The sequence below is a fragment of the Platalea leucorodia genome (assembly GCF_965183815.1).
Source record: "Platalea leucorodia genome assembly, chromosome: Z".
Classification (NCBI taxonomy): Eukaryota; Metazoa; Chordata; class Aves; order Pelecaniformes; family Threskiornithidae; genus Platalea; species Platalea leucorodia.
Genome location: NC_138858.1, coordinates 47,953,918 through 47,978,684, shown reverse-complemented (window position 1 = coordinate 47,978,684; position 24,767 = coordinate 47,953,918). Strand labels below are relative to the sequence as shown.

The window sequence follows — 24,767 nt, the reverse complement described above, 5'->3', positions numbered from 1 at the left end:
TAATTTTCATTTTAAGTGGAGATTTATCCCAGTAACTCCAACGTTATGGAGGCTATGTTTACACTTATTTTGGTAGTTGTACTTAATGTTACATTTGGTTCCCTAGAGACTACTGGTTTGAATCAGTTGACTCAATAATATTCATAAGGCAGAAAAAGTAAGTAGAAGCTGTGCTTGTTTGAGATACTTTCTGAGCACAGAAAAACAGAGTTACACACACCGTGGTTTTGAAAATATGGTTTTGATATTCTATTTTCATAGTGAAATCTGTCTTATTTCATAGATTGGACATAGATTTAGCTCTAAAGCTCCTTGTTTGACCAAGCAAAATCTTTAAGTCTCTGAAAAATATGTTTAAAAAAAAAAAAATGTTCCTAAAGATCTAAAAAAATGCAAATCCTCTCTGCAGAAGAGGTAAGCTGGTTTCTATTCAGTTTCCATTTATTTGCAGCATAGTTTTACTGAAGCAAATGCTTCCAGTGTTTTGAGGGTTTTTTTCAGTTCTAAATTAGAAATCTGCAATATTTCAAATCATCAAAAATTAACATTTTTTTCCAAATGTTTTGCATTCCTCACTTAAGAAAAAAAGTTTCCTGAAAAAAACAAACAAACAAACAAACAAACAAAAAACCAAGTACATTTGAGTGCACTGTGCTCAAAGACAGATTAACAGAATTTTTATACAGGGGAAAAATGGTGATGTTAGTAAAGGGCGGGAGGGGGAGAAAAAAAATCACTCATTTCATTTAGCACAAGGATGGAATCTTTTCCCATTGTCTCAGTCCCAGTGCATGGTATACTGAGAGAGGGGGCTGCTAAGCCCAACCACGTTCCCAGAGAAATGTGATTTGCTTGCTGAGGTGTGTGTCTTGTGTCCAGTCTCTGAGCAGTGTGAGTTCCAGATTGCCTCCCATCTCTGAGTTTGTACTCTTGTCTCTGAGCTATTTGCATTGCCCATCAAAGGAAAGATTCAGCTATAAATGGATTGAATGGACAGATTGAACTTTACAGAATGGTCCTGAGTGATTGAATATTTCCATGGGTTCAGGAGAAGCAATTTTAGGGCCAACACTGGTGCTTATGAAATTTAGAAATTCGGTTCTGACACTACATTAACAAAGATTTTAAACAAGGAATTTGGTCTAAGATTACAAGTACTGGGTGTGTGCTCTGAGTGCTATGTTGCATATTTCCTTTTCTGTGAGTTACGCATTTGTAGCATATGTTGTTTTTTCTGTACACTTAGCAAGAATTTGTATTTTTCTGTTTGATTTTTTTTTTAACTTTTGTCACAGTGAAAAACGAAGAAAAAGTTAGACTTATTTGAAAGTTAAACTAAACCATTTAATATTCCATAATGAAGACACAGGCCATTAGAGATACAGTATGTCCTCAGTAACATAAAATTACTGACATGGGCAAATACATTAGCTTAGGCACCCAGTTAGGCACCCATTTATGTCAAAAAGAGTTTTCTCATGCTTATGCAGATGAGTAAAACCATAAAACTGCCCACTTCCCATGAAATTTCTTCAGTCCTGTCAAATGATCACAATATCAATACCAAAGCATACATTTGTATTCACAGTTGCTTGTATTACCCATAGAGTTATGCAACCCTTTTTTTTTCAGAATTTAATCTTTTCCTTTTCCCCAGCAATGTGTCAATGATAATAAAATGTTTATCAGAAATATTTAGGAGAGATGTGGCTTTCATTTTACCTTTTCAGGACTAATGATACTGGATTCCTCTCCTACAAGGAGCATCTACCAGTAACTGAAATTGTGATCACAGATACTGACAGACCAAATTCTGAAGCAGCTTACAAACTGGGGCCTTTGCTTTGCCATGGTGACAGTAAGTAACAACTGCAGAGCTTTGCTAAGCAACTATGGGGTTTGACTGCAATAAATTTTAAATGTTGTTTGCTAAACAGCCTAAGATACACTTTTGTAAAAAATTCATCCAGTTCTTTTAGTAATTAGATAGGAAAAAGACAAAATGTGATGGTCCAGTGCAAACCAGGGTAGAATTGTAAAGATATATTTTTTTATGATACACATGATTAGTGAAGACAGAAATAGTTAGTACAGTTTTCAAACAGATATTTTGAGTACAAAATCCAGTTTTTTTATGCAGTTTGAATTGTTATGAATAAAGCATTACATAAAGGGTAATTCATAACTGGTTACCATATCTTGGGAGAAACATACCCTTCACTAGATATACATGCCTCCCTCACCAAAACTTATGCCTATTAAGTCCTCTGAGTATTTGTGCAACTAGGAAAACTATATTACAGGAGATTAATCCAGAGATTAATATCTATGCAGTATCTATGAGCAAAATTTCAACTCCACATAAGAATTTAAAATTTAGAAAGTTATACAGTAATTCAAAACATAAAGCTTGTACATACTGAATATGTATGTAGTAACCAGAAAAATATCATGTGTGAAGAAATAATTTAAAGGTAATGAGAAAACTGGAGCAAAACTGATACCTTATTGAAGATTCATGATGACATTTCTGATTTCATTAATTTCTGTCTTCATTGACAAAGAAAACAGATTTTGTTTATGCTCAATAATAAACCATTGCACAAAGTTCTATGGCTGCTGCTGTTTGTAATCAAAAGTCAGGAGAAGCAACGATATAGATCATCCTAAAGATCTTAACTAAGAGTTGAATGGGCAGGTTTTTGTATATAGTTGAGTAAGGGATTAAAATATTTAATAAGCTTAATTTCTTTACATCAAATGTTACCCTATGAGTTTTCATGAAATTCACTATTGTTTAAAAAAATTACAAATTACTATTTTTATTCATTAGGTGATTTTCCTCCTTCATCATATCATGTTGTGTTTGTTTTTCAAATTTCTTCAGCCTTTATGAGTAAGAGGAAATGAATACCAGTAAAGAAGTACTGATCTGTACTTTTAGGCTTACTCAGGAGACTGCATACATAAATAAATATAAATTAGCATGTATTTATTTTTATGTCATCTCTGCTTTCATTCCTGTGACTTGTCAGCATAATTATGCCTGGAAGATTTGTGTGTTACAGCAATGCATTCTAATTTTCTTATGAAAATTTATAAGACATGGGCAAAAAAACCTGTTGGGTGCTTCCTTTTCACTTGTCTGACATCCAGTTGTGAGCTGACCATTTATCCTACCTATTAAAGAAATGTTAAATCATGTAGTTATGATATAGGATTATGGTATAAATCAGAGTGGAAAGGACCAAAGGAGGTCTCTTGCTTACAGAAGAATCAGCCATGAGCTCAGACCAGGTCTCTCAGGGCTTTGTCAAACTGGAGCTTGAAGCCCCCAGGGATGGAGCCTGCACTGCTTCTCTGGACAGTCTGCTCCGCTGCTTGGCTGTCCACACTGAGAATTTCTTTATACTTATATCAAGCCTAAAACTATGTTGTTTCAACTTATACCCATTGTCCTTGATACTCACACCCTACACTAATGCAAAGAGCCTGGTTTCATCTTGATGATTTCCCCTTAGGTTTTGGGGGCTGCTGTCAGGTTCCCCACAAAGCTGTCCCTCCTCCAGGCTGAACCAGCCCTGGTCCTTCAGCCTGAAGGGCAGGAAAAATGCTCCAGACCTGAACATCCTGGTGGCCTCCCCCATACTTGCTCCTGTTTATGAATGTTTTTCCTGTACTGGATGGCCTAAAATTGGAGGCAGTATGTAGATGTTGTCTTACAAGTGTTGAGGAGAGGGGGATAACCACCTCCCTCAATTGACTGGCCATGCTTTTAACAGCCTATGGTGCAGCAGGCTTCTGTTGTGACCAGGGACAATGAAACCAGGCACAATGACAGCGAAGAAACAGAAGTATTTACAGTTTATGTAGTACTAATAAGTGGGGAGAATTTCAATTTCACTACTCACCAAGTTCCCACTTACTATTAATTACATAACCTGACCCCAATTATCACAAATCTTAAAACACAGAAGCCAACTAGCTTCCCCGGGTGAATCATTAAAACATACAGACAGTTTTGACACCCATTGACCTCCCTGCCTTTATTTGATGTTTGCTTAGTCTGAGTGACCGAATTGCTGCAAAATTTCTCACTGATGCTAAATGATCATAGTATTTCTAGGTGAGCTGTGATAGAGAATTCTAAAATATCATGAGGATAAGCACAAGAAGTCAGAGTCTGAATGTCAGAGAAATATTTTTGTAATGTCAAGACAACATTCTAGAATTTTGCTTCAGAAAGAAGCAATTTGGGACTGAAATAATCTCAGTGAAAAGACCTTTCAGAATATAACAGTTAAAACTTGAAAAGGAACATTCACTTCGATTGTTTAATAAGAGCAGTAATAATGCAATTTTTCTCGGCCGTTTACATCATAAAGACAAAGACAGTAAGATATGGCATACTTTTAGGGAAGTAGAAACTAAAATTTGAGAAAACTACAGAATTTCTGAAGGAAAAAATTAATGTAAAATAATAGAATTTTGACATAAAAACAAAGTGCAAGGTGTTGAGTAAAATATTAATTGTATGATAATATATAATAAAATTTTATATACTACATATTTATATATTTTATATATTCTGTATCATATATTTTATATCATGTATCATATATAATATATTACCTATATTATACCATTATAATACTATATTATTCTATGTATTTCATAGTATAATAATATATAATGTAGGGTATATAATACATAATAGATTATCTATATAATATTTTATATTGTTTAAAATTATATCTTTTCTCATTACAACATAATTATATTATTTATATTACAGTAAATGTTCTATTCTATTTTCTATTACTTTAATCATTATTCTGGAAATGCCTGAGTCTATGACTTACAAGATTTTTTTGTAATGGTCTTTATGTATATCAGCAGTGTTTTTTATAAGGAAACTTTTCTTTAAAGCTCAGTTTTCCAGAAAATGTAAAAAGCCATGCATTGTAGTAGTTTCTGAGTTCTACATGTTAAATTTCAAACCAGACAAAACTGATGAAGTAAGTCTAAACTCTCTTGTAAGATCAGCAATAACATATTAGTAGCACTTTGAAGTTGCAGGAAGAAAGGAGAACTTTAAGATTTTTTTCTAAACTGAGGTTGCAGATACCCATGAGAGTTTAACTAAATGCACTTTTAATGACATTTATTTTCTTCTTCACCTTTGGATAGGTGGAGAACACAAAAAAGGTCTAGTAGCAAATATTCATTTCTCAGAAGTGCTGTCAAACAAGGAAAATCATAGAATCATAGAATCATAGAATGTTCTGAGTTGGAAGGGACCCACAAGGATCATCGAGTCCAACTCCTGTCCCTGCATAGGACAACCCCAAAATTCACACCATATGTCTGAGGGCATTGTCCAAATGCTTCTTGAATATTGTCAGGCTTGGTGCCATGACTACCTTCCAGGGGAGCTTGTTCCAGTGCTCCACCACCCACTGGATGAAGAACCTTTTCTTAATATCCAACCTAAACCTCCCCTGGCATATCTTCCCAATCTTCCCTTGGGTTCTATCATTGGTCATCAGGGAGAAGAGATCAGTGCCTGCCCCTCCTCTTCGCCTTGTGAGGAAGCTGTAGACCACGATGAGGTCTCACCTCAGTCTCCTCTTCTCCAGGCTGAACAGACCAAGTGACTTCAGCTGCTCCTCATACAGCTTCTCCTCCAAACCCTTCACCATCTTCGTGGCTCTCCTCTGGACACTCTCTAGTAGCTTTGTATCCTTTTTGTACTGTGGTGCCCAAAACTGCACACAGTACTCTAGCTGAGGCTGCACCAGTGTAGAGCAGAGTGGGACAATCACCTGCCTCGACCGGCTAGCAATACAGTGCTGGGTGCACCCCAGGACACAGTTGGCCCTCCTGGCTGCCAGGGCACACTGTTGGCTCATGTTCATCTTGCCATCAACCAGAACTTCCAGATCCATTTCTGTGGGGTTGCCCTCTAGCCTCTCGTTCCCCAGTCTGTATGTACATCCAGGGTTGCCCTGTCCCAGGTGCAAAATCCGGCACTTGCGCTTGTTAAACTTCATAGGATTGGTGGTTGCCCAGCTCTCTAATTTGTCTAGATGTCTCTGCAGGGCCTCTCTGCCCTCAAGAGTGTCAACAGCTCCTTCCAATTTTGTGTCATCAGCAAACTTAGATAGTAGTCCTTCAAGTCCTGCATCCAAGTCATTATGAAGACATTAAATAGCACTGGCCCTAAGATGGATCCCTGTGGAACCCTGCTAGCGACTGGTCACCAGCCTGATGTAGCCCCATTTACTACAACCCTTTGAGCCTCACCCATCAGCCAATTGCTCACCCGTTGTATTATGTGTTTATCCAGCTGTATGCTGGACATTTTGTCCAGGAGAATACTATGAGAGACAGTATTGAAATCTTAACTGAAATCCAAAAAGATTACATTGACTGGCTTCCCTTGGTCAACTAGGTGGGTAAGCATGTCATAGAAAGAAACTAAGTTTGTTAAGCAGGACTTTCCCCTCGTGAACCCATGCTGCCTGGGACCAATGACTGCGTTGTCTTTCAGGTGTTTTTCAGTAACTGCCCTCCATAATTTTGCCAGGCACAGAGGTGAGACTAACAGGCCTGTAGTTACTGGGGTCATCCCTGTCGCCTTTCTTGAAGCCTGGGATAACGTTTGACAGCTTCCAGTCAACGGGGACCTCCCCAGATTCCCAAGAGCATTGAAAAATTATTGAGAGAGGTCTTGCTATGACATCAGCCAGCTCTTTCAGTACCCTGTGATGAATCCCATCGGGCCCCATTGATTTACAGGGATCCAGCTGGAGCAGCAAATCCCACACAAGTTCAGCATTAGTCGGGAGTTTGTCATTCTCTCAGTTATGGTTCTCTAGCCCAGAGCTCTGGGGGTCCCAGAGCCCATCATTGGTGTTGAAGACTCTGGTAAAGAAAGCATTAAACGTCTCTGCTTTTCCTGTGTCCCTGTTTGTGAGGTGACCATGCTCATCAAGTAACAGGTCAATGTTATTTCTGGCCTGCCTTTTGCTATTAACATATTTTAAAAAAGCCCCTTTTATTGTTCTTCACAGTACTGGCCAGCTTCAGCTCCAATTGAGCTTTGGCCACGTGTATTTCCTCCCTACAGTGGCGAACAGCCACTCTGTAGTCCTCCCATGTCGCCTGACCTTGCTTCCACTGGCCATACATTTTCTTTTTTCACCTTAGTTCTAGAAGAAGATCCCTGCTCAACCAAGCCAGCCTTCTACCTCGCCTGCTTGACTTCTGACATTTTGGAATTGCCTGCTCTTGTGCTCTTAGCAGGTGATACTTTAAAAAGTGACCAGCGCTGATGGATCCCAGGACCTTCAAAAGCTTTTTCCCAGGGGACCTTACTAAGTAGTTCCCTGAGCAGCCTGAAGTCAGCTCTCCTCATATGTGGAGTTGAGGTCTTGCTGGCATTTTTCCTCCTGTTACCATAGATTTTAAACTTGACTGCTTCGTGGTCACTGTGGCCAAAGCAGCCACCAATCTCCACTTCACCCACAAGACCCTCTCTGTTAATAGGCAACAAATCGAGGAAGGCACCTTTCCTAGTTGGTTCCAGAAAAGGAAAAAATAGATATTCTTGGATTTACAAGTGTGATTTGAGTACTTTCCAGAGAGAGTATATATATATTTATTTCTGCTTCTGTCACACTCTAAAACTAAATTATACAATTCTACTTCATAGGGGGTATCCTTTTATTAAACACGTCTTTTGTTCTTTCTGACAGACATAAGTTCTTCAGAATAACTCGGTAGCATACGTTATAAAAATGAGGGGGAGAAGGTTTATTTGTATTTGTGATACACGTAGTACTTTGTTACATGATTCAAAACCAAAAGATCATAAATTCTCATTGCATCAATAATCTATTCCTTGTAGGGTGTCTACTTATAGATAAAAATAATTGTTTATTCCCACAGCAAAATAAAGTAGACCCATAAACAGTTTGTTGAATTGAATTGTCATAAACCGTACACTTCCTTGACTAAGTTTCCAAGTGTTGTGGTTTAACCCCAGTTGGCAGTTGAGCACCACACAGCTCGTCACTTACTGTCCCCCTCTGCCCTGCAGTGGGATGGGGGAGAGAATCAGAAAAAAAAAAAAACCCATGGGCTGAGATAAAGACACTTTAATTGGAAGATATAATAATAATAATAATAATAATATAATAATAATAATAATAGAATATACAAAACAAATGATGCACAATGCAATTGCTCACCACTCGCTGACAGATGCCCAGCCCATCCCCAAGAGGTGATCGCTGCCCAGCCAACTCGCCACAGTTTATATAGTGAGCATGACATCATATAATATGGAATAGCTCTTTGGCCAGTTTGGGTCAGCTGTCCTGGCTGTGCCACCTCCCAGCTTCTTGTGCACCTGGCAGAGCATGGGAAGATTAAAAAGTTCTTAACTAATATAAACACTACTTAGCAACAACTAAAACATCAGTGTGTTATCAACATTATTCTCATACCAAAATGAAAACACAGCACTATACCAGCTACTTGGAAGAAAATTAACTCTATCCCAGCTGAAACCAGGACACCAAGTTAGAGCTACTTTATTAGGTACTTCTGAGAAGTCATGTATCATAACTCAAATGTAGTCCAGCAGAAGTTGTCTATTCTTCATTGCACATTTTTTATTTTCATTCTTTTATTTAACATTACATTACTGTACTTGGTTTCTTTATGTAAGGTATTGTGGATTGACTTTCTTCAATGAAGTGTGTTACTTATAGAAAACCAAACCATATTTGCCAGAATAAAGCAGGAAAGAGTATCCGAATATAAGAAAAATAATAACAAAAGCAATACCAGTATATTTCTTTTTATGTATGAAGTTCCATTCAGATATTACTGACTTTTCTCAGCATTTGTGATAGAGTTAGCTGTCTATATTTCTAAGATGCCAACATGCAATGAAAGTATTAACAATATTCTGGAAGAATATGGCCATTTAGAGAAATTAAGCCATAGGATTTGGTGACACTCAGCCCTGTACATATGAGTTGCACTCACCCAATTCTGTCACCTTTAAAATATATTACTGATTCATTTCTATATTCCCTTTTCTGCTGTACAATACAGTATGTCTAATAAATTGTATGTCAACACTGCTGGTATCATATTGAAAAATATATCTAAATATAATGAAAGTTAAAATTCAAATTAACCTTGATCAGCTGAGTAGGGTAACAGGAAAGATTTTGAAGCGTATGAGGACAAAAGAAACCTTTAGGCCATTAATAGATAGAAATACTATGATTTTCATAAAAAAGAAAGAGGCATCTCCATTATTTTTGTCATTATTCAAGAAAAAGACAGATGTTGATTAAATTTTAATAGAGTCAGTTACTATGGGTAGACTTTTAAAACCCCACACATTCAAGGGGGTTTTTTTTGTTGTTTTCCCTGCAAGAACTGTCTGGAAACACACCGATTTATTCCTATGAAATTCCAATAAGTATTAGAACATGTAAATATATCCAGAACACTGAAAGAAAGCTAATGTGCCAAAATTATGTGTAACAAATGGGTAATTATAGCCTGTCAGCATCAGATTGATTCTTGGCCCCAAAATAAATTTGAAGATATAGATCTTAATTGAATAAAAAATAGTATAAGGGTAGTGCAATGCAATGTAAAGATAATATATAATTCAGCATGATTTTATATAAAGTAAATTTGTTCAAACTTTTGAGGACTTCAGTACTGGTAAAGGCAGTACTGGTGAGGTGAGATACTTTGAGTCTAGTAAGATACTTGATGGACTGTCACATACATAGTTGAATAAAAAAAAAAAAAAAGGAAACATACAAATTCAACTGAAAAATGATAGTACAAGCAGGTAAATGTGAGCAGATAATCCATTCAAGGTGAGTACCCAGTTTGACATTTAAACAAAAAAAAAAAAAATAGTGTGAGTTTTGGATATAATTTTAGAGACCAACTGTATTAACTGATCATAAGTGATACCTTCATTAAAGCAGCACAGTAAATTTCTAAGTTTAGCCAAAAAAATCCATTTCACTTCTCCACAGTAGCCCGATAAATCAGGGCATGTCTTTGACTGTTAATAACAGAAGTATCTGTATACTGAGAGTTCACTTCTTCCTCTTATTTAGCTTTACAATATTAATTTATTTTTGTCCTAACCTCAGTCTAATCAACATTATTTTGGTCCTCTTTACTGCTTCCTGCATAATAAAGATGTTGTAACCTGTGGTTACAGGTTTACACTATGTAAAATGTATGTAAGATTAAAACATTGCATTAAAGAAGTTAAGAGATGCATTTTGTAGTGAAAGCCTCTTAAGCTTAATCTCTTTGTTTAACTCAGGCAAAATCTAAGGTGATATGTTCAACTTAAATGGAGTTTCACAGGGTAAGAACTTTCAAATAATGTTCTTGAAAGCAGGAAAGAAGATCAAAAAAAGATCCAGTGGGCAGGATTTGAAGCTAGGCCAATGGGCTGAGTGTGTGTGCATACGTAAATATATATATAAATTAACAGCAAGAGCATTTGTAAATTTTCCATAAACGGTCAATTTTTAATTTAATTGATTGAATATTTTTCCTAGAATAAATGCTCTTTTTCAAACAAGAATTGATTCAGGGAATTTATACTGTGGTATATTAGACGTCGAACTAGGTGATCACAGTTTTTCCTTCTGGTCTTTTAATCTAAGAATCTTATAATAAGCTGCAATGTAGTGGAGAGGGAAGTCGTGATACAGATGGGGCAGCTGAACTTCACAAATTCTCAGAGGCAAACAGTTGCCAGCTGGTCAGACTTCATAATCTTAAGAGGATAGTTTTAGAAGAAGCAATTTGCACACTTCTCAGTAATTTTGGCCACCTCTCTGCTGTGCTGGATGAAGGGAAATTTTTGCATCTAACAAAACTGACGGAAATATTGGGCAAATATGGAAAGAAATAGATGTAACTAAAACATGTAATAGATAGTGATGATTTTCCTGCTCGATTTTGCACAGGAATAAAGCAAAGCAATCCCCTCCTGCCCCCCTCCCCCCCAAAACAAAACAAAACAAAACAATGCCAAACCAAACCAATCAACCAAACAAAACCATTAGGATTCATATAATAGATGAACACATAACTAAAAGTCAGTTTAAGAGGCCAGATAGGGAGGAGCAGACCAAAAAAAAAAAAACAGGCAAAATCTTGATCATCCACTGGTAGTTTAACTAAGATCAGATAACGCAGTAGTGTAGATCAGACAGGTTAATAGGATCTACAATTTACAATGCGCACGCTTTTTACAATATTAACCTTCTACATTACTACTACTGTGCACTTACAATCTGATCACAGTGACATTCCAGTGAAATTCAAAGATCCTTTCAATCTACCAGAGACCAGAAGCTAACTCTTAAAGAGAAACGGACTCTCTGCTGGGAGCTCTCTCAGTAGCTTTTAAGTGTTTCACAAAAACCCTCTAAGAGGGAGAATATGGGAAAGATGGAAGGCACATTAAATGTCATCTTCACAAAGACTACAGCTGCTTTGAGAACACAACTAGCACCTGCAGATTAATAACAGTGTGCCTTAGCTATGTCAGCCCGTAAGAGATGGGTAGTATTTTATGAGTCATGTCATTTAGAGATTTGTTTTGTTTGGGGAAGATGGAAGACTAGTCAAAAAAATATGTACAGAAAATATTGTTTGGCGACATAAGATCTTTATTTTCTCTGCCTCAGCACTCACTACCCCTCCTGGAGTTTCACACTGAAAGAATGAATGACGCAACATTTACAGATATCAAGAAGAATTGATACAAATAACAAACAGATTTCTGTTTTGATTAAAAACTTGAAGAGTGCTACAATTTGCAATTGCACAATTGTTTTGAGAGCCACTTTTATTATCTTTGCAACATTAAAATGGCTAATTTATCAGTCTTGTTCTCATTTGTCCTTTTTTCGCTTTAAATTTCAATTTGGTAAGATTAGTTGATATATGCCAAGATATAAAGTAAATTTTGCAATATATATATGCTGTTTTATTTATAACAAGCAGGATCTTCTTTTTTTTATTCATAGGAAGGCTGCAGTCTTACTACTCAGATAAAATGCTAAATATTATTGATTTCCTAACTACACGGTGTTTGGCAGTTACAGAAAACTGAATAGGAGACTGTGAGCCAGATACTGTAAAGTGAAGAAATTCATTTCCCACCCTGATTTACAACAGCATAAGATACTTTGTAATATACTTTTTCTAGATCTATATTTAACATTCTTTATTGATACAGTAGCTTAACATTCATAAATCACATAATTTTCCGAGCTGAGAAAAAGAACAGCTACATAAGAGAATACAGGAAATTAAGAGAGGAAGAATAAAACTTCCTATTCCTGCCCTCCCCCAAGGACTCCACTCTGATTTACAAAGATCATTCAAATGCTTCATTGACGCTAATTGTTTCATTGCTCTACTGGACTGTTTGTTAGTGCTGCTATTGTCTCTCTTCTAATGACTAAAAATGTTTTACCAATTTTGTATAAATTGCTGGTATTAAACTTCCTATTGTGTTTGAATTACTGGTAACAGCCAGCCCATTGTTTTTTAAATAGCTGTTATATACTTGAGTCATAACTGTGGTGAAGCTTGCTCTGTGGGAGCCATGACCTGAAACAGTTCAGGAACATGGACTTAAAATTGATCCCAATGTGTAAGGCTGCTGCCATTGGCTGGTGGCACTTTGCACAGGATGATGACTCTAAGGAGGCCATCAGGCAGCACAGGAGAGTGAGGTGCAAATCTACGCTTTCCTCTCCCAGCCTGAGCCATCTGTTCACAGCTCTGCCCTACCATGTAAAGTTGTCCTGATGGTGGCTCTAACTTGTGATGGCTGGCAGTACTCCCAAATGGCAAGTGTTGCAGCAAGCAATCGTCAAAATACATATGAATATCCCGCCATGCTGGTTTTTTAGATGCAGGATCCAAACCCCGGTTAAAACTCTGCTGAAATGTCAGGAAGAATGAGTGAATGGACTTCGATTTTACTTCACTGGGCTGTGGACCAGGCCTCTGTGTACACTGTAACATAGAGTTTGATTTTGCAGATGAGAGAGACATTCACAAATCTTTTTTTTTTTTTTCTCCCTCCCCTCCTAAAAAGAGAGTGCCTGGAGCAAAAATCATAGTTTTGCATAATATTTAGACCCAGACCACAGCATTATCAGGAGAATGTACAATGGCCTTGTTTAATTAGATAGCAAGGTATTGAATGCCTCATTTGATTTAGAAAGCAATGTAGCTTAATAAAGAAATACAGATACATCTGTAAGAATTCAGCAATAATAAGAAGATACTTCTAGTTGAACACCATAAAAGCAGATTATGTTCTTATTAGAAGGTGTTATTAGAGATTTTACATAAGCTTTTTAATAATCAAGAACAAAATCTAACAAATTATGATTAAATACCAGCTTAAAGATAAATCAAACCAGCAAAATATCTATGTTTGATCTTGTAAATTTTTTTTGAGTAAAACTGACTTACACTGGATTTATCATGTAAGTAAGAATGTATATGCATTTCTAAACTGTAGTCAATAAAGGAGAAGATACCTTCATTAATTTTTTTTTTTTTTTTTTTTTTTTTAATTCCCTCCACAGTAATTGCTAGGAGTTATATCCTACCTTCTTTGTGATATCTAGTAAAACTTCACTGGACTACAACAATAACAAGACTCTTTTCCTTGTTACATGATAAATATACACAACTGTCATAGTTATAGTTTATACTAGCTAATGTAGGTATAATACTTCATTCAAAGCAGCTATGTTTGTTTATTTCATAAAAGGCTATCAGGCCCTAACTGGACTGTCTAGCTGAGATACCAGGCATTTTATTTCCCATTAATTGGTTTTTCGTTGTCTGAACTGAGCACCTTAATTGCTCTTGCTGAATCATTTTTCTGTGTCTCCAAGAACCCCCACTTTTTGCTTTATGGACTAAGCAGGAGGCTTCTGTTGAAGTTAGACTCTCTGAACATTGCAACCACTTCCTAGACCTTGGCACTTTCTTTTGTTTAATTGGTTATAGAACTTATACTGGAAATATTAGATAACATTCTATCTATCATTTAATCTTTCATTCTGACAACCAGGAACATTTTGGAATTCAGCATCCTTCAACACAGAGACGTCCTACCTGCATTTCCCCACCTTCCATGGAGAGCTCAGTGCAGATGTCTCGTTTTTCTTTAAAACTACTGCTTCCTCAGGAGTGTTTTTAGAAAACCTGGGAATTCAAGACTTCATAAGGATAGAGCTATACTGTAAGTAACATGACTGATGGTTGTTATTATTATTGTTGTTGTTGTTATTATAGATTTCAGTTGGACTAAATTAGAATTAACTTAAAGGGGGAATATTTTAAACTAGTCTCTAGCTTTATTACTGTTATAACTTCTATTGGAGCTTTATCATTCCCCCAAAAATCCCAGCACTGAGACTATAAAAATATCCATTCAAAGGTAATTTTTGCCCCAGAGGGTTCTTAATCTAAGAGCACAGCAATCAGCCCTGGTCAGACTATTCCTCCTTCCCTTGCTCACTGCATCCCTGCTATCAAATTCTATCCCTCCAAATTTTAAGGCCAGGCATTACATGTGGCTGCTGGGAGATTCACTCAGTCACAATGTGTGACTCAGACCTTCTGTGGCACAGTATCCTAGCTTGGTCACAATTTCTCATCATTTTTTTTTTTTTTTTTTTTTTCATTTTCTTTGTACATACCCAAATCTTTAGAATTTTACACATAAATAAATTTCTGTTGCACAAGAAAAAATTAAATGTTTCACCAAATTCAGTAAGACAACTAATGTAGAATGAAAGCTTTATCTTAGCTGACTCAATGTTTTAGTCTTATATTGTTCATTCTTAAAAGGGAGAGTATTTTAAAGGATGAAGTATTCTTTCAAAAAAACTTTTGGATTCAGTTGAAATGGCGCATTAATTAAAAAGTCTTATGCTTAACAGGTGCTTCTGAGAGTTCTTTAGAACTCTGTTTACCTTGGGATTAGACAGTTCCTCATTTCTTTAGAAATCCATTGTGTTAACACACTCAAGCATTTTCCAGTGAAGAGTACAAATAAATACATACGTATAAAATATATATCATGTAATGCAAAATATTACTATAGAAACATTAATGCATCTTTACTAAAAAATAAAATATTCTGCTTGCTTGTTTTTTTGCCAATGTTAATGTCTTAAGTTATTGAAACAAACAGGAAAACACCTACTGTGTTCTTCTGCAGGCAGTTTAATTATAGAATATTGTGTAATGCATAATCAATTTGGTTTGCATTATCTCAAAATGTAGTGCTCTATTTGAAAGATACCCTGTTTTCAACAAGGTTTTTGCCATGTTTATCAAGGGTATGAACTGCCTTCTGTTAGAATTCTGTGAACAGGTGAAAACACAGTAGCATTATAATCTATGTCATACAATACAGAAAATGTACTGGATCAGCACTTCAGTGGAGAATCTCTGAAGCAATGATGATATTCTTGTGTGACAAATGATTTTCCATTTTTAAAACAGTTAAATCATGGAAACATTAAAGGAATGCTTCTGAGAACTAAATTTATTCAGACAGTTAGCAGAAGACCATAACTCTTTCTTCAGAATAATAATATGCAGACAAACTCATGTCACTTGTCCCATTCATTCATAAGCATCCAAACTACTGTATACTCACGGTTTTTATATGACTTATGACTTGTGAGGCATGAAAGAAAGTGAAAGGCTGAACTGGTCTGTATTTTCAGCATGTAAAAAACCCAAAGTTTATCTCATTATTGTGTATCATGTAGAGATATTCCTTCACTTTCAGAAACATCCTAATTTGTTGAATATACAGACCTATTCCTTTTTGTACATCATAGGTACAATTGTTTGTAGTGGAATTAGAATTGTGTGTTTGCACTGATGGTAATATCAGTCAGAAATGAGCAATATAAGTTTCTATCACAAGTACCTTTTGCTCTATAAAAAAAAAAAAATTAATCACCTTCAACATTTCATATTATACAGGATCATTTAGATTTCATCATCATATGGTCTTTTATAATAGATGTGAATGTAAATCACCAACCTACACTTGATGTTCTATTAATAGTTCCACATATATCAGTCTTTCTTTGATTTGTGTAATAATAAATAACAATAATGAAAATGTCAGCTGTCAGTGTTTAAGATGAGGACATGTTAGAAATGTTTTAAAACTCATTATGTCATTAACATTTGGAACTCCATACTTGTGAGCACAATGATTTTTCTTAGCATTTTCTTGATTGTTCTCAAGCTTTATATCTAATTCTTTTATTTATGACATAATGATCTTTAGACCTTTAAGCCTAACTTTGCCAAAGCAAAACTATCAGATCAAGAATCTTAATAGGAAATGTGAAGTTTAGTGCTGGTTTTTTTTTGTTTTATGAAGTTATAAACACTGCAGTGCATCTGGATATAATATTCTAGAAAGCTATTGCAAAAATGGAGGTCTGCATCCTAACTGTATTTTAAAACACAGAGGAAGTGAATTGACTTGAAAAAGATATTCGATCCTTTTTTTTTTTTTTTTTTTACGGAATTATAAAAAACTCAAGTATTTGAATTTTTGTCAGAGTTCCTGTAATCTTCTGCAGAAGTAGTGGTTGAAAGCAACAAGGCTGATTCAACTCTGAATAGTACACTCTATTGAATGCTTATATGACCGCAGGTTACATCCTCTAGCCAAAAGTCTGAGTCACTATTTTATACTGAGTGCACACTGAAGGATTATTTCTTATTTAAAAGCAATGAGTTAAACAGAAATTTAAAGTAGGGTTGGGAACACTATGGTGTATTAATTTGGAGGGTCTTCTGTGGTTGCTCTGAAAATAGTTCTGAAGAGTCCAACATGCAGTTGCTCTTGGCCTTTGTCTGCCTAAATTCGCAACTTATTGTCCAGGATGAGTGGAATTCAATTGTTTCCTTTATGGAAAGTGCTTGGGTTTTGTATTCTGTAGCATATTACTTGGTAATCACTTTCCGCTTCTGCATGTGATTCTCAGCCTCGATACTCTGAATGGTTCTCAGTGACGGTGCTTTCTGTTAGTCATTGTAGCCACAGCTAGCCACTGACAACTCTCCATGATTACCATCAACTGCACCTTCTGCTCCACTTTGCCAATCTATAGCTATGCTCTGCCTATGTTTGTGTGCATTAGGCCCACAAGAGTTCCTGCAGTGTTTGGAAAATTTTTGAGTAACATCGAGGTAGGTAGGGCCCACAAAGTATTTTTGTACTGGAAAAGGACTTCTGAGCATACTCTCCCCTGATGCCCAGAAAATGACCAAAGTGATTTTTGCCTTGGTCCTTTCTCACAAGAGGACAAATTTTAGAACTCAGTCAACATCTCTCCATGTCCTGTGGCATACCTTCTACAGGTGGTTTGACCACTGTGCTTATAAATGCCAAATTTCTTCCAAATTTGCGGTGTAGTTGGTTTTAGCAGAATTATTTAAAACATTATAGAATGTTAACTGATGACATTTTTCACTTTTTCTGACATATTCTGGTCAGTCTTCAGACATTCCAACAGATGAACATATAGTCGTCCTTGAGATCTGGGCCTTCATCTCTGGAACTTCTGGGATTGGTTCTCTTTTTTCAAGATTATATTACTTTTTTAGTGGTACTAACATAATTCTTTATTTCAGTGGTTATTTCAGAATCTTTATTATGTGTTTTCTTGCCTTTAAAATCTAAACAGTAAGATTATTTATCAGATCTGTCATTCTGATATGCTATTTAATAGGCACATTCTTTGAGTTCAAAGCAGAATTTGTGTTTTCAGGCTTCACTCCAACAGTATCCAGAGGATTACAAAGACCTCCCTACAGAAGGTAACATTCAGCAGAAATTCTCTTTACCCGATGACATGGAGTTTCTGATGCTTTTGTTCTCCCACTATGTGGTTGTTTTTTTTCTTTTACCCCGCAGTAAGGGGAGACTGAGCTCTCAACTTTGTCCAAATGAAACAAATTATCCTAAAATTCATTTTACTGAGGAACTGTTTTTAGACATCAGTTATTTCTTATTATTATATAAAACACTGTTGATTTTTAAGCAGAAAAGATCATTTATTACAAAAGGTCTTCTGTTTAAAAATTGACTGCACATTATGCCTTATTTTATTTGGAAAGTCAAATGCTTTGTGTATTTGTCATTTTACTTTTCTCTCTCAGGTTCAACTGTTATAGAAAAATACTTTATAACAACCAAATTCAGGGCTTAAGGGACTGCAAGCATGTAGCATTACTCAGTCTAAAGGTTGGCTAAAGTGGATCTAAATGTTATAAAAAGTCTAATGTATCTTTAAAAGTGAAAATAAAAATATTTCATTTTTTTTTTTAATTCAGTAAATGAATCTTTGAAAATATTGTTTGAATCTGATTTATTTCCCTTGACTATTTATAATGGTTTTGCTTTTCTCTCAGAGTCCTATGACATAAATGGGAACCTTTCTCTTGGATTCATGGAATCTTCTCAGAACTCTAGTCCTTTAATCAAATCCTTAATAATTCAAAATGCTGGTAATCCCTTGTTTAGGGATTACTTATTTGCATACATGATTGTCCTTGAATATGGGAATGAAGGAGTTTCAGAGAGAATATTCATAATTTTCAGATCTTCAATTTCTGACATATTCCTCATCTTATTCTTTTGACCTGCAAATATTCAGTTATGTTTTTTTAAGCAAACTATAAAACCATGTAATGTGAAAGTTGCTTAGGGAATGACTCAATTTAATTCACCGTATACATAGTCTTATAAACTACATCAAAATTTGCCCTCTGACATTTGTAGAGATTTTTTGAATAAATAACAAAAGCAAATAGACAGTATGTGAATATAGTGGTGATAATTTAAATATAGTTAACAATGGTAATCAATCAGCATGTCGTCAAGAGATGTTTTTTATCCAAACTGAAAAATAACAAAGCTGGCACATTTCACTGTTTCTTGGCTACAATGCTCTCTAGTGGTCCACAAACAGTTTGAATTCCATAGGCCTCCTAAAGTAAACTATTCCCCTAAAACAATCATTCTTACCCCATGAAATAGTAGGCTAGACCTTAAAGTAACTTGTTCTGCCACTTAATGATTTTGTGGCCCAAATAATTATGAAATAATTTAAATGTCCTTTATTACTGTCCTCTTTCTAGCTCCATCTGAAGTGATATTTTCATTCGATGTTGGAAATGGACCTAGCGAAGTTACAGTGCAATCCCTCACTTCCTTAAATGACAACCAGTGGCATTATGTGAAGGCTGAACGAAACATCAAAGAAGCGTCCTTACAAGTAGATCAGCTTCCTCAAAGGTCTCATGGTGCTCCACCTGATGGGCATATTCGGTTGCAGCTCAACAGCCAGCTTTTTGTAGGTAGGCACCCATTTAACAGAATCTTTCCTAGTTATCATCATGAAAACATGAGCAGAAAAGGGAAAAAAAAAGAAAAAAAAAAAAGAAAAAAAGAAGAAAAAAAGATGGCAGCTGGGTCTTTTGAAAACAGTTCGTATGAAAAATGTGGAAAATCCATGGAGATGTTGCTCTCTTTTGAGATTACAAATTCAGTGCCTTAGCCTATAGTTACTGCTAGGCAGGATTTCAACCAAAGTTTTCTTCTTTTGAGGTTTGTTTGAAGAACAACTAAAGGATCTCCATTTGCACCATTTTTTGAGAGGATATAATCTGCTGAAGGAAGATGTGCTACTACTGTAATTTCAAGAAAATTTTGTTGTCTCTCTTCATCCACAACTTTTCAGGTTGCCCAGAAAAGTTGTGAATGCCCCGTCATTGGAAGTGTTTAAGGTCAGGTTGGACAGGGCCTTGAGCAATCTGATCTAATGAAAGATGTCCCTGCCCATGGCACAGGGGTTGGACTAGATGATCTTTAAAGGTCCCTTCCAATTGAAACCATTCTGTGGTTCTATGAATCTGTAACCTATTCCTCTGCCCTTTGCTAACACATTTAATGAAATAATCAGACCGTGTTTACTTACTATTGGAAACAAGACAAAGGGACTATTTTTTGATTTCACACAACCAGGAAAAATCCAGATGTATGGTTGGTTCTGTCTAAACTGTGAAAGCTTCAAAGGAAGAAATTTACCTGAATATTTCTGCCTTTGTACTTTATCAAATATGACATTAATGTATTTAGATAAAACACTGGAAAAGCAGAAGTGGAATAACAAAAAAATAATTAATGTTTACTTAGCTATTACATAGAGCTATGTAGAGCTATGTGCTGTGTACATGATAGTGTTCTTACTGTAATATTGTCATATTATGAATTTAAAAGTTTCTGGTGTGCATGTATGGTATACAGTATAAGAGCATGTAAAGTCTGCCCTACTTTTAAACAGATCTTTATCTAGATCTGCTGTGAGACACATCATACTAAATGAATAGATGTTTTATTTGCTGTGTGTTGGGGAGGAATGTAGTTAAGGGGAATAGTGTTCTGAAACTGTAGCTACAGAAACTGTGAATCCTTAGGAAAAAACTAAATGGAAAGGGAACCCGTGTGTGCTGGGTTGGGAATTCTGACCTGTGCCTCAAAAGGCATCAAGGGTAGAAGAGGGAGACTAGACCAAATATTGAAGAATTTTATTTTGGTTAAAAGCATGGAGGAGTTTTCTATAACAAAGAAGATATCCAAGATATTAGCCATAGTGGAGTCAGGAGAAGTCTTAAAATTAGTTTATATTCACAGCAATGGACTAGAACTATTAATGGAAGGACTAGCAGGTTTCTGCTTACTATACTGCAATAAATTTTATTGCTGTCCTCTGACTTGACTTACCTTACAACTGCTATTATATGAACAGCTGAAATTAGATCAGTTTGAATTTGGAAGATTTGATCTGTGAAGCAAGACTAAGAAATGGTCTAATACAGGTGTTTATGGTAATATCAAGTCTAAACAGTCTGATAATTTTGACAATTAATTGATCTCTAACTCTTCTAATCCTTCTCCCAAACAATTTAATACTGTACTAACTTGTATTGACAGTTGCACTTTCTGGTAATTTTTTATGAAGTAATTGGCCATTAAATAGAGTGATTTTTTTTTTTTGTCAAATAATTTGACAAATTCTAGTAAATTTATAGACGTCCATCTCCTGTATGGAGCTGACAATTTAAAAACTGTTTTGACTTATCTACAAGCAAGATGTCTAGCTTGTTTTCTTCAGATAATGTTCAGGTGAATAATTGTATTAGAGTGTGTTTCTGTTGTTTTGCTTCTGGTGTTGTGGGTTTTTTTCCTCTGAAAATTCTTGAAGATCCTGGGAGTAAAATAGCAGCGTTCGCTATAGTACTGTGTACCTTGAAATCCCTTATGAGTTTGTACAATTATTTTGAAATCATTTGGAGTAGAACTGGCATAAAAATGGCATTTGTTTAATTTTATACAGTCAAAACAGTGTTTTTGAAGTGTGACATGACAAATGATAGCGATGCATTTGAATCATTTGTGTCATGCATTTCCTGAATATAATTTGTGAGGGTTTGCTATGACTGCAGCAAGTGTTTTGGGGTAATCTGTTTCTGCAACTGCAATACCATCATGTAAATCAATATGGTGTATAGTTTATTTTTGTTTGAGTTAAACCAGTCTTTTGGATAATGCAACTTTTTATAACTCCCAATTATTTCTAAGCTGTTTTTATCCCTTCAATTAAATATAGTTTTGTTCAGTGGAGGGAGTAAGGAGACTTACTGTTTGACTACTTCCACTGACAGTCCACTTGTACAGACTAAGGCTTGTCTGCTCAAGCCAGTGAAATGCTCTAGAGAAAAATGAAACATGCAGTGTCCTAAGAATGACATTAGCAGAGGCACTCTTTACTTAAATGCCATTTTATATACCTAATACTTGCCATAGTCACCCATCAGTCAGTTACTGACCTACTAGGACTGTGATTTCTTCAGGCTAAATCACTTTTGTGTATACTCTGGTTTTCCAAAGAAGCCAGGAGAAGAACTGAAGTCTAAAGCTGCCATCAAAATGCTCATTTTAACAGAGATAACAAAATCTTCATATAGTTAGGTGGTTTTGTGCCATTACCTCTGTAAATAACAACAGTTATGTCAAGATTTTCCATGTAACACCAAGAATTTTACAAATTTTGAAATAGAAAAGGATGAAAATGGATGATCATATGGAAATACTTAACCAAAAGTTAATTTGAAATACATGAGAATTGTAGTTTGTAATCTCACACATTGTGGAGTATTTTCTGCTTTTACTTTTTAAAAAAGAACAGATGACAGGAAATATCAGTGTAAGTTGTGCAACAAAGAACAAGAGAGGTGGTGTGTAGAATGCACACCTTGCTAAGCAATCAGGATGAATAAAATGCTAGCTGTCAGAAAGTGTGCTAAAAATAAACAACAGTGAAAACGAATGAAGCGACAATGTTAGAATGAAGCAAAGTTGTTAGACTTATGACTGCCCTGTATCTTTATCACATATGCTTGGTAGTCAGGTATATCCTGACCAGTATTCCTCTATAGTGAGGGGGATAAACGTTCCTGTTACACAAGAATGGACAGTATGTGACAAAGTATGTCAGGCCAGACACCAACAATCATGATCTATACCACGAGACTGACAGACAGACAGACACGCTGATCAGCGGATTGGTCAGTAGGATCTTGAAAGAGTAAAACTGTACAGCTCATCACTCTCCTATCCCCTTTTTTCTTTTTTTCCTTTTGTTCCCCTTTCTTGTTTGTTTGGTTGTTTTTTTTCCCTATTTTCTTCCTTTTTTTCCTCTCCTCTCCTCTCCTCTCCTCTCCTCTCCTCTCCTCTCCTCTCCTCTCCTCTCCTCTCCTCTCCTCTCCTCTCCTCTCCTCTCCTCTCCTCTCCTCTCCTCTCCTCTCCTCTCCTCTCCTCTCCTCTCCTCTCCTCTCCTCTCCTCTCCTCTCCTCTCCTCTCCTCTCCTCTCCTCTCCTCTCCTCTCCTCTCCTCTCCTCTCCTCTCCTCTCCTCTCCTCTCCTCTCCTCTCTCTCTTTAAAACAGGAAAGAAAAAAAAGAAAACCACCTAATTTCTGGTTGTTACTCCTTTACAAATTAATAGAAGTGTTCATCATTGCTTGGTATCTTCCTGTGCAAAATCCTTGTTTCCCACTAAATGTTTCAAGGTTTTGCTGTAATTACTTGACAAAAAAGAAATCATATATGCTTTTAAAGCTATTTATAAATATTTTCACATGAATAGGCTTGTGTCTTGGAAATTCATAATAGACTGTTCAGGGGTTGTAAAACATAAAAAGGTTTTTACACATCAATTCTTTTAAATTTTTAAAAGCTCATATGAATTTATTTCAGGTGGGACAGCATCCAGGCAGAAAGGATTTTTGGGATGCATTCGTTCATTACAGTTGAATGGAATGGCCCTTGACCTGGAACAGAGAGCAAAGATAACACCAGGAGTTGAACCAGGCTGCCCCGGACATTGTAGCAGCTATGGTAACCTGTGTCACAATGGTGGAAAATGCAGAGAGAAATACAGTGGATTCTCCTGTGACTGCACTTTCTCTGCCTATGCTGGGCCATTCTGTAAGAAAGGCAAGCATGTCTTTTAGCTTTATCAGTTATTGAAAACAGGAAAACACAGTCCAGAACGAGAACTTTACAGCCCTTTAGAGACGTGTTTAAATGCTTGCAAAATATCTGTGTTTTACTTAATGTAGAGGAACATCCAGCTGAATTTGTTCAGTGTGTGTCAGTTTTGTTAAATACTGTCTTCCAGAGATATGTTCAATATATACTATTCAAAGCAGGAACCACATTACCTGAGAAGATCAACATCTTTTCTTTAATGTTGTGCAATTCCTTTTATTCTTTTATATTATACTAAAGCTAGGAACTATACCTTTATGAATAAACTTCTAGATTTCTGTCTTTCAAGTCTTAATCTCAATACTAAGACTAAATTTGGAAAACAAACTAAGAAGCAGAAGAACCTTAAACTTCTTTTTACTGTAAGAAGAAATTGAGATCATCAGAAACAGGGCTGAGCTCATGTTTTCTGCCATTTTAAAGGAGTTTTTTGGTGATAGTGTCATACTGGTAGATCGTCACAAGTTGTCAAGTTTGAATTTTAAGAACAGAAGTTTATCTAACATTTTGGTGTTTGCATACAATTCTGATCTGCTAAAAATTACTTGTTTCCTCCATGTATTAAATGCATTCTGCAAAGTACTCAGTGGCTTAAATGCCATAACTCCATGTTCAACTAAATTAGTGAGCACAACATCTGTCCAGCCATCACTGCCACCACAAGAATAAAGGACTCAGGTGAAGTCCTTCCATATCTATCCCTGTGGAGCTAATGTCACTGAGTGAGGAATGATAGTTTCTTCCTCTCCCATAAACAGCAGAAGAGACTAATGGTCACATTCCATGTTTATTATTCTGCAGGGACAGAGTGGTGTCTGTTGCTGAAAGTGTGGGATGACCTATAGTAATAACTTTCAGTCACCTTCTGTCAAAGATACTGAGCCAGATTACAGAAATTTCCAGAAATTTTTCTGAAGTCTGGAGGTTGGATGTGAAAACAGGATAGTCTAAGACAGCTACTTTTATCAGAAAATGGCTGTGAGATATCACAGAGATACAGAAG

At 36.0% G+C, this 24,767-nt stretch overlaps 1 protein-coding gene across 1 annotated transcript in view; it reads left to right on the top strand.

Annotated features, from left to right (window-relative positions):
- CNTNAP4 (contactin associated protein family member 4) overlaps window positions 1-24,767 on the top strand; it is a gene marked incomplete at both ends in the record, with an annotated part of 249,960 nt that overhangs the window by 207,914 nt on the left and 17,279 nt on the right. Inside the window, 4 exons of the mRNA XM_082337582.1 lie at window positions 1,731-1,858; window positions 14,180-14,350; window positions 19,294-19,512; window positions 23,471-23,710. Of these exons, the coding sequence (XP_082193708.1) occupies window positions 1,731-1,858; window positions 14,180-14,350; window positions 19,294-19,512; window positions 23,471-23,710 (758 nt within the window). The remainder of the gene's footprint in view (window positions 1-1,730; window positions 1,859-14,179; window positions 14,351-19,293; window positions 19,513-23,470; window positions 23,711-24,767) is intronic.